This window comes from Priapulus caudatus, unplaced genomic scaffold (genome assembly GCF_000485595.1).
Source record: "Priapulus caudatus unplaced genomic scaffold, Priapulus_caudatus-5.0.1 Scaffold197, whole genome shotgun sequence".
Taxonomy (NCBI): domain Eukaryota; kingdom Metazoa; phylum Priapulida; class Priapulimorpha; order Priapulimorphida; family Priapulidae; genus Priapulus; species Priapulus caudatus.
Window position 1 is genome coordinate 184,703 of NW_014577258.1, and position 11,752 is coordinate 196,454.

The 11,752-nt window shown below is 40.6% G+C and overlaps 1 protein-coding gene across 1 annotated transcript in view; it reads right to left on the reverse strand.

The window, feature by feature from the left end:
- The window catches only part of LOC106807121 (unconventional myosin-Id-like), a gene marked incomplete in the record, with an annotated part of 22,393 nt that overhangs the window by 3,710 nt on the left and 6,931 nt on the right, over positions 1–11,752 (reverse strand). Inside the window, 9 exon segments of the mRNA XM_014809382.1 lie at positions 1–11; positions 733–847; positions 1,691–1,833; positions 2,823–3,026; positions 4,013–4,132; positions 5,358–5,453; positions 5,808–6,027; positions 6,995–7,088; positions 10,328–10,536. Coding sequence (XP_014664868.1) covers positions 1–11; positions 733–847; positions 1,691–1,833; positions 2,823–3,026; positions 4,013–4,132; positions 5,358–5,453; positions 5,808–6,027; positions 6,995–7,088; positions 10,328–10,536 — 1,212 coding nt within the window.

Sequence of the window (11,752 nt, forward strand, 5' to 3'; positions counted from 1 at the left end):
AAGTACTCCACCTGAAGTGAATGTCGTAGATGAGCACGATTGCACCAACAAGCTACAAAATTGAGAAAAAAATTGACCGAAAAAAATTTCCTGTAAACTTAGAAAACAGTAAAAACGACATTGCCATCATAACATAAACGCAGTGGCTATGCGTCCGGTCATCCATTACAAAGCTCAGCACAGATTCCCAAATCCACGTCACGATTAGGCCACGCCCCCTTTCAAATCGTTGATTTTACTGGATTTAATATTGCTTCAAACGTTTGATAATATACCTAAAGGTAAGTAATATTATGGTAAAAAATACAGTTGGGTTCACATAAGAAATATATGACCGGACGCGTAGCATGGGAGCTAGGCGTCCGGTAACCAGACGCGTATCCACGGCCTAACATAAAAGCGGACAACAAAACTCTCTGTTATATTCGGCAACCCTGCGTGATACAGACGAAGTTGGAAGAGTGTCGAGTGCCTCCAGCGAGAGCGCCTCGTTACGAGCGTGGCCACGTGGGAGGAGGGAGTGTGTGCGACTCACGTTCTGCCACTCAATGCCCTCCCGCATGTACTCCTCCTGCTCAGATTTCAGCACCAGCTCAATAAAGTATATAGTATGAGTATATAATATATAGTATATAGTATATAGTATATAGTATATAGTATATATAGTATATAATATATAGTATATATTATATAGAGATCAGTGTGTGGGAAAACGGAGTGTGTGCGACTCACGTTCTGCCATTCGATGCCCTCCCGCATGTACTCCTCCTGCTCAGACTTCAGCACCAGCTCAATGAACAGCTGCTGCAGCTTCTCGTTACAGTAGTTGATGCAGAACTGCTCAAAGCTGCAATGCGAGACGGATCGTTAACGCGGGTGCAAGACAGTAGAGATCAGCAAATGAACCAGGTACATGACGAATACATCCCCAGTACACGTAACACATGAACAATTGCTCCCCTCTGCCTACCTTTAGTGCAGGTGCAAGACAGCAGAGATCGGTAAATTAACCTGGAGTCCCAGGATACACATAAAGTTGGGTTTACACTATGGAAAAGTCGACGAGTTGATAAACTTTTCAACGATCTATCAACCTTTCTATCAGATGTTCAAAAGCTTTTTATGTTATCGACCGCGAGTTCGGCAAACGTTTCAACATTTGACCTGCAGTGTGCGCGCGGGGCAATATGGATGTGCATTTTTGAATGTGTTAATTTGCGCCAGTGTGGTGCCGATAGCAAAACCGTGCTCTCCCCCTGGGTGGAGGGACACACCTCTTGATTGCTATTATCAGAGTGGCTGAGCAGCAAAAACTTACTCAACTCACTGACCAAAGGTTGAGAAAACAGAACATCTTCTTATCTCTTATCTCTCAACTTCTCTCTTATCTCTTATCTCTTATCTCTAATCTTCTTATCTCTCAACTAGTTGCTATTTTTTGTTGAGGGCTCAAATTTTACGTTTACACTGCCGACTTTCGGTCAATTAGTTAAAAAGTTGACCAACTTGTCAGTTGATAGTTGATAGCGTAAACCCAGCTTAACATAGAGACAGTTGTTGCCTTACCGGAGCTGGTTCGGTGCATAAAATAAATGCCTACATCTTTACACACGATACTCTTGCACATGTTTCCGTTGTAAGCAGGAGAGGAGGAATTGAAGACAAAGACTGGACATTGATGTCAGCATACCTGTTATTGTCAAAGACTTCAAATCCATAGATGTCAAGGACACCGATGACCGTATTTTTGCCCGCTTGATAGCCATTTGTTTGTACCTCTATGGCTTCGTTGATCCGGCCTACTATCCATGTGAACATCTTCTCATACATTGCCTGTTTTAATGAAAGTGACATGTACATGGATGAGAATGAAGAATTTCATTTTCAAAGTAAATCACAAGTCGGGAGGAGGGGAAGCCAACTATTTACAAATTTCATTAAAACTAATAGAATGTGTTTTACTTGTTGCTAAATACAAACTTGTGTTACTGTTATAATATTATTATACACACGTTCTCACATTATGTGTACATGATGTAACCAATACATGTACAAAGAAGAATCTTATTGAATAAAGATACTGTTGAGTTGAAATACAGATTTTACATTCTTAACCTTATCCCCCCCCCCTAAACCTTTCTTATCGAATTTAGATGTTTCACAAAATCAACCCCAAGGACTCTCAAATCCGAGAAATTTCTCGGATTCGAGGAACATTCTCATCCCTGCATGTAGTTAGCTCATTCTCTCATACAGCCATCGACAGCATTATAGAAAGTCAGCGGAGAACTATGTAATACAGAATTTTTACATCTCTCTATAGCAGAGGAGCCGTGTCGGCTACACTGCAGGTGGGTTAACGAGTTTACTGAAGACATAAATTGTCGGTTTTTCTTAGCAACCAGGCACCAGAAAATGCAATTCAAATTACTAAGAAACCTCATATAATACAGACAGGCACACATCCCTGCAGTTACGCTCGCAGATACAGACACATGCACAAGCACACAGGCACAGACTGCTCTCATCACGGACAAACACACAAAGGAACATACACACAATCACGCACGTGCTCACATATGAACACACACACACACGCGCACGCAAATGTCCAACTACACAAGCATACCCATACACATACACTTTTGCAGGCACTCATGCGCACACACACACACACACACACACACACACACACACACACACGCACGTACGTGCACACACACACAAACACACACACACACACGCGCGCGCGCGCACACACACACACACGTGCACAACAAAGGAGTTTGCGATCGCATCGCAGAAGCCGGCATGCTGCTAACCTTTGCGAGGGCATCTCGTCCGTAGAGTGCCTCGGGCACGGTGTGCACCTTGCTGATGGCCTCTCCCCTGGCTGCGATCACTCGAGAGCAGAGCGACGTCGTCAGGTCTTCCTCGGTGACCGACAGCAGGCTTGCAAGCACCTTCAGCTTCTCTTTGGTTGTCACGATTGTATGATCGCCCTCCACCGCAAACTCCACACTACCCTGCAGTGATCAATTCATTAATAACGCGTTAATTAGCAATGACAAATAAGTTTTTATCCGACACTACATATTAGGAAAACTACTACACTACCCTGCAGTGATTAATTCATTAATAACGCGTTAATTAGCAATGACAAATAAGTTTTTATCCGACCCTACATATTACCAAAACTACTACACTACCCTGCAGTGAGAGGAGATGCGTTAATTGTTTTTTCTCCATGAAAGTCCATGTCAGTCTTAAGTACATGTATTTATATTTGAATTACATCCAATAAAGATTTAATAATAATAATAATAATTAGCAACGACATACAAGCAGTGAAAAAAATACATGGGGGCTCGGGGCGATTTAGCCCCGAAATGCCAAAAAGAGCCCCCGTAAATTTGCATATAGAGTTCAATGCAAACCAAATTTTAGAGTGCTATTTTCATGCACGCGAGCTTGAAAAGTAGCACCCGAAAAATAATTATATTTTTTCCCCTGCATACAAGTCTTTATCTGACACTACAGATTTAATTAGGAAAAAACAAAGAACTAAACATATACTACCGAGTAAATATGCTGACCAAGTTGTTTCAACGACCTGATTGCGGCACTTGCATTCTGGATGACTCTACACTTCACTAGCACCAATAATGTTTCATGGCTCAACAGCTAAGAATCTCCAAGTATTTTTGAGTATTTTTTTAATCATGTTCTTATTTATACCTACTGCAGTCTATGGATGCCATCTACTGCTGATTTCCACCGTGATAAGTATTACCTATACAGCGGTGCCACGCGATGGTGGGAAACTCAGGCAATCAAAACAGTAACATACCCATTAGAGTATAGCCAGCAACAGGGGTAGGGTTTGTGCCTTACACAAGATGTGTTATCAAAGAAATACATAAAAAAACACATGTCCACGTACTCCTGGCATTATCATTGTACTATAGTAAAGTCGTGTACGCAAAATGGCAGCAGCATCGGTTGCACCTACCAAATGTAGAACTGCTGCGACTATCTTCCACAACGTTTCCGCATGTCTAAATGCAAAGCCGATGGACTTCAATCCAGCCATCACAGTCTTATAGTCATGCCTATCGTTGAGCGTTGGCACCTGCATATTAAAACACAAAGTCACAATGAGTCGGCGTGACTCAACAAATGAAGAGCTTATTTGCAAAACTGCGTATTTCCATTTTGGAGAAATGAGAGAAAACGACAAAAACAATTATTTGACAATCATTTACATTGTTTTCAGCATTGGTTAAAATGTGCTGATAGATATATAGGCTATTTTACAACTAACGGTTTTTGAATGTAAGCTAAACATGACTTATCATGAGTCTTTTAAGCATGTAGGCTGTTTTTCAAGACAAAAAGGTACTCTACACCAGTGTTGTAGGTCTCGAGGCCGGTCTTGGCCTCGAGACCGTTTTCCTTGGTCTCGGTCTCGGTCTCGGCCTCGGAGTGCAATGACTCGGACTCGGACTCGGACTCGGACTCGGGGGGTGCGGACGTGACTACAACACTGCAGCTAATACAGTGTATACACGCATTACATACATTGTATAAATCGACAAAATGATGACTTACGCGTAAGTCGTCATTATCCTAAGTCGACACAAATATGCTGGTCCCAAAAGTGTCGACTTATGCAAGTTTTACTGTACTTTTTATTTCATGCAAACAAGTGACAGATCCAGGGGGCAGGAGACACCCCCTCCCCCATTTTTGAACAAACACATACATAGAAGTGAGTGGCCTTGTCGGTCTGTGCCGCCCATTTTTTTAATCAAAACTGGACTCGGACTCGGACTCGAGCAGTGTGGACTCGGAATCGGGTGGCGCGGACTCGGACTCGGACTCGGGGGGTGCGGACTCGACTACAACACTGCTCTACACGGTACCTATATTCACATACATACTATACATTGGTGGTTTAAACTCATTTGTGAAAAAAATGGACATAGACAGTTTTGCAAATAAGCTCTTCAAATACAGAACAATCACATACACGTGACTGGACAGGCAACACCAACGAGCGAATTCCATCAAAAATATTTTGGCATAGTAAACGAAATAATAGCAGATATCACCTATTGGAACCAGGCTATAGACTGGTGCTCGCCCCCCAACCCCACCTCGTGGGAAAACAATGGTTTTGCTTATTCTTTTTTAGTGTAAATTTCTGGGAATGTAAGGAAATTCTAATTGCGAAACTACCATAACAATTTAGCAATAATAAAGAGGTTACAAAATGAAAAGTTTTCACTGGGCTATAGAAGCTAGAAGTTATATTTAGATGAACCATCTATAACTTTGCCAGGATTAAGCTATACCTTCGTTGAATCGCCTTGGCTGATGTAAAAATATTCTGTTGGATCCTTCACCAGGTAGAGCTCTTCTAACTTCTGGTCCTGAGCACCATATATCAACTACAACATCAAGAAAACGTTTTAGTGGAAAACTTGCTAACTTTGTAAATCATCCCCAACTATTTCCTCTTCTCCAAACACACTAACCAAGCAGCTACATCTCTAAAACATCAATTAATTGTTTGATACGATATAAAAGATGGGAAGTACGTTTTTTTTAAATCAGGCTTCCTAAATTGTGTACCATTGGATCAGCGTGTCCATTCAAAAACGACAGCACGTAATTTAATCCTCCCCATACATTCAACCAGAGCATCTATTTTCTTTCCACATACCCCAATGTAACAACACTGGTATCATCAACTAAACCTAATATAATATAATAAAACAACTAAACATAAATATCTGACACACCTGATAAAAGGAGTGAAAATTTCTCTCTCCCTTTTGTTGAGTGACGACTCGTGACTTTTCGAGTAGGTAGTTGTTGATGTGGCCCCCGACGGGATCACCTTTGAAGTCAAAATTGATGTCCATGTATTTTCCAAACCGACTGGAGTTGTCATTCCTATTGGTCTTTGCATTACCAAATGCCTCCAGAATGGCATTCGATTTTAGTAGGACGTCTTTCACTCTGACAAGATAAATTTCAGATAAAGGGTTACAAATTTGAGCAATTGCTTTCACTACCAGCATAATATGATAAATGCATATTAATACAATTGTTCAAATACTTCAAACTATCTCCTAATCAGTATTCCCCCTTCTTAGAATTAATTAGAATATTATTCTAAATGATTAACAAGAACTCATCAATGGGTATTTAGTTTAAAAATAAAAAGTCTACTCTTCTGTTTGTCAGTTGCTTAACCAAACCTGCAATCAAATTACAGTTATAGTGAAACAAACATACATATATGCCATGGCTTGTTTTACATTATTTCAACCGTTTATTATAATATTATATATGTGTATATTATAATAAATATGTATTAGTATTTATATGTGTAACATAATGTAATAAATGTGTATATTATATACATATTATCAGGGGTTAATAATGACAAATTTTTCAAATATTTGTCATTATTAACCCCTGATATTATGTGTATCATGACCATACTTCTACTGATCCACCCCCTGTTTAGCCAACCCACTAGTCCACCCTCTAAATGCTTGTTTAAGTTAATGCAAATAAGAAAGTATGAGACAGAGAACACGTGATATTGCTCTTGCAGTAATCAGTAGTGGTGTTCAAATAGCTAACACCAAGCAAGCCGATTCAATACATTCCTTTACACAGTAAATCTAACAAATGCCACCAAATTGTATTTGTACATAATATAGGCAGAGAGAGAGGCAGAGAGGGAGACAGAGACAGACAGAGAGGGTGAGGGAGAGGGCAATGGAGGGAGGGAGAGGAGGGAGGAGGGAAGGAGGGGCGAGAGGGAGGGAGGGAGGAGGGAGGGGAGGGAGGGGGGAGAAAGAGAACATAGCAGAGAGATTCATTAGGGAACTGCTGCATGTGGTGCAATTGCAATGCAAATACTAAATAACGAGACGAATCACTTGCCCCCAAGCTCCCCATGCACTAATTATACCTTTCCACTTCCTGCTGCTGGCTGACATTTGTAACAGCGGCAATGTAGCGCATAATGATCTTCGATGCTTCAGTTTTGCCAGAGCCACTTTCTCCTAAAATAGATATGTATTTGATCAATACGGTGAAACGAAAATGCCAGTGGTTGTTATTTACATTACTGTCTAATAGGTATTGGAAATAACAATGTCAATGAATAACGTTGAATCAGTAATCAAATGTCATGAATTAGTCCGCATAGTGAGTTTCTTTATTTGTGTGCATGAGATACAGTTGTTATTTGCATAGTTTTGACTAAATTTTAAATGAAACTGTTCACATGAAAAATAAAATAAAAACACAATGTGATTGTACATATAACACACTGTAATCAGAAATCAATGTGATGTGTACTGATTTTCCCAAATTATGTAAATGTATTAGTATGTACCTACGTACATCTGGTACAGCACATCTTGAATTTCAGTGTTAGCATACAGTAATTCTGCACAAATGTGGGTTATTGTGTTATCTATGCATCACAAATATTTAAGTAGTGAGGCTAGATACACTTATATATACCATATACAGGTACAAGCACACATTAGGAACAAACAAAATTAGTCATAGACCGTACAGCTAATGTATATATACATTGATATCAGAAGTAGATAATAAGGAACGCAATTCCCTATTCTGATTGATATGGTACTTGACTTTCTCTGCTGAGAATAAGGCCTGGATATTTGAATAGAGTACAGCATATATCCTAACAGGGGTTTAGGGTTTATGTAGGTCCAATTTGCGTCTGATTATTGGATCCATTCACGATACAAATTGAGGTTAAAACTCGCAATTTGAGAGCAGATATTTACCTCATTTTCACAACCTTATTCACTAATTTCACCAAAAATTACAGCATCTAAAACTCACGCATGGGAATTAATTGTTAATTTTGTTCACAGAATAAATGATCTGACACCTGACAGAGATTATTGAGACCAGACTCAGATTTAGCCCTGCAGATGTTATGGCTCATCTTCACTGTACTAAAAAAGTCGTTTTTGATTCAACATTAAAGATTCAACACACAAAATTCGGAGTGTTGCCATACAGACTTCTCGTGACCATGTTTGTAACCATGTAGCACTACAGTACAACGCCCCTGCACATCAATATATAATCCCAAAGCTGAAGTACAGGATGCCAAACACTGACTTCCTGTTATTTTAGCCATATTCATAGCACTAGATAGTTCTAGCACCTGCGTGGCTAGGTAGTTTAAGTTATAAGCAGCACATAGGTGACATAGGACTCCAGGGTTAGAATTTTAGGAGAGAGGGAAGTAAGGAGGGAAAACAACGGCACCTGCTACCGTGATGAGATTCAAGCCGTGCACGGAGCAGACATGCTTGCTCGTATAGACAGATATACACGCCCCCCCCCCCCCCACCCACACACACATACAGGATCTTAAATGCACAGCAACATCTGCACTTAGCCTCTCTGTTTGTATACGAATTTCATAAAGGTGAGAAGTGTCCATCTATATTAACATGTCATGTACAATATCCATTCCAGGGGTAGAAATAAGGAGAAACAAAGAGATGGTCTACAGGACCATCAAGTTTGAAATTTAGATGGTCCTCCTAAATTTCAAAATTGTTCTCTAAAAGTAATGCGGCCTGCAAGCGTAAGAAAGAGATTTTACATGGTGATAAAATGGTTTAATTATTCACCTACAATGAATGTATCAAACGATACAGTAATTGTTTATTCAGTTTAATAGTATATTGGTTAATAAAGTTGTTTCATTAGAATTTAGTTGAACCCATAACACCGGAATATAGTATGTTTATATATTATGTTTTAACACTTTTTATTATATAAGTCCATAGAAATAAATATAAACATGTATACATCTATTTCCATGCAAAGGTCAGATAATGTAATGACGCTCGCCATTAGACTATGCCTATATTTCATATTATCTTATTAACAAGAAAGACGCTGTTTGGGTGTCCACCGGAAGTCATCACAATCAAAACAGGAAGAGGGACAATCTGACCAATCACGCCAGGCCCCGACGCTTATTTTCAGATCTGGTTGTCCTGTCGGACAACAAGAAGAAATTTTTACTTGTACGAATTTTGATTTTACTTGTCCAAAATTTACTTGCAACCTATGAGCCGTTAAGGTCCTCTTTTGGTTCAGTGCATATCGTATTATCAGGAGTGTATAAATATATACACATATATATAACATATATAGATAGATGTAGATAATATATATAGCTATATTATGCACTCCTGATATTACAGTATATACCATATTTACTAGTGTATACCCCCACACTTTTCTTGTACACAACTTCAATAAAAAAAATCAGGGGGTGCGACTTGTAGCCAAGGCTAAGAAATCTTGTTAATGTACCAATGTTTGTACTGCTGACTCGCCACTCGCTGGTGGCGGTTGCTGACTCGCCGCTCGCTGGTGGTTGCTGCTGACTCGCCGCTCACTGACTCGGCGCGCTATCGATCGCGCCACGCGAACTGGACACACATGCACGCACGCACACACGCACGCACGCACGCACACACACACGCACGCACACACACACACACACAAGACCGATTACATTACCTCCCCTCCACTCCGTTACTCCGTTAACTCCATGGGCAGAGGTAATAATACTTACACACGAGTAAATACAGTACATGTAAAATCGTAATGAAATTCACACAACGTTTATTTTTGCGTGCCGGCACGCTCATTGTGATCGCAGCTTGCAGCTTTTTCCTCAATCCCATGAGAGTTTTGCTGTCGTCCTTTCATCCCAGCAATGCCCATTTCCTACATATTCAGTAATGAACATGCCCAAGCGACTTATAAACAATTGTGCACCCCCCCTCCCACCAGTACATCAAGCAATGCGCCCCCGCCAGGGAGGTAATCGCTGCCGCTCTGAATAAATCTGTAATGGTAACAGTGGGTGTCGGTGGCTGCTTTTTTCAGCGACCTTTGAGAAGGTTTGACGTGAGAATGTGGTGCGATAGCGCCCTGGCTCAAAGGTTGCTAGGAACCGTAAAATGGGATCAAAATATTCAATGCTGGTCCGTCGGACCATTGACTTTAAAAATCTGATGGTCCTCCTGATTATTTGATGGCCCCGAAGCATCGGACCATCGCTTATTTCGACCCCTGCATTCAATGGTTGACGAGGTTGCGCCTTTTACATTTCCACCCAAAATTAGCAATGTCTTGCTATGATACTAAAGAAGGGGCCATGCTCTGGTTCCTCGGTGTTTAAACGTGTGCACCACTACTGCAAGCGTACGCGTCACGAGTCGGCTACCTGAGATGACTATGCAGGTGTCCTGGAATCGTCGCTTCATGGATTTGTAGGCGGCGTCCGCAACGGCAAATATGTGCGGAGGCCGCTCGAATATCTCCCGCCCTTTGTAGTTCTGTACATATTCACTGCCGTAGAGCTCAACACTTCTGTAGGGGTTCACCGACACCAGCACTTCTCCAATGTACGTATAGATTCTTCCTTTCTCAAATCTGAAAGCAAATAAATTGAACATATATGGGCAACAATATGGGACACACACACACGGTGCGCCATGCAATTCACAAGTAAACCACTACTATTATAGGCAACCCACAAACTGTGAAAGCCTTGCAGACCAACCTAGCTCACGTGCGCAAATTCTAGGTCAGTAATGTCACTTGAGCTAGGTTTTACTCACACTTTTCAATGCGCTGCACAATATTTTCTTATTTCAGCGCCAAAGTAGTTTCACAGTGGAAAAACCCGACCCCGACATGTGTATTCAAAGTTATGCCACTTTTTTACTCCAATTTCCTAGTGTTTTTACTAGTTGAAGAAAATAAATCTTGCAAACGCACAGATAAAATATAATATGCCAATAAATATTTAAATATGTCGTGGGTGCACCTGTAGTAAACGTTGATCTGCACCGTAACTAAATTGCCCATAACTGTTAGTCGGTCTTTCATTCAGGCTGCTTAGGAACAATAAATAAACAACCTCTTTACATATATTCCTACAGGACAATACCTGGAAGTAAAAGACCTGGTTTATGTTCTAATAAACCATTCCAAAGTCTCTAACTTATAGTCCCTATATGCCACGTGTGTGAACCTAGAGACAAATCAGTTTTACTGGCCAAGTAGTACATGGATACCTATAAATAGAACTGTAGACCTATTATGAGTAATAAATGCATGACAGGTTCAACAATCTAAGTCTAATAATAAGAGTGACTACACTGTCACTACAGTAATGTTTCGGCTGCTTTCAACTAACAAGTGCCGGGCCAGCTGCTTTCAAGTACTTCAAAATTACCTCAGTAGTGGAATGGCAACTTTTTCTATGCACGTTTTTTCCGGTTCACCGTAACATTGTTATTTTGACGGGTAGACCGTGAAAACGCAGCACGTGCGGAACACATGTGCGAGCAGGCACGCACATAATGATGACTTCATCGTTACACAGTGCTGGTTGTCATGTCTGGCTGACTCACGCGAGTGGGGAGTGCCTCCTACAAAGCTGTGCTAGTTTGATTCCGTGACTAACTGGCACTGTAGCAACAGCTATAGCAATTGCAACCATTATTACGTCCACACTCTAGTCTCAAACTCACTTTGTACACCAAATGGCTATTTGAACTGTATACACTGATTGTGCTGTTCACAGCAGTTGTTTAGATTTAATACAAAATTGAATACTGAGCCCTATGAAACAAACTATCAC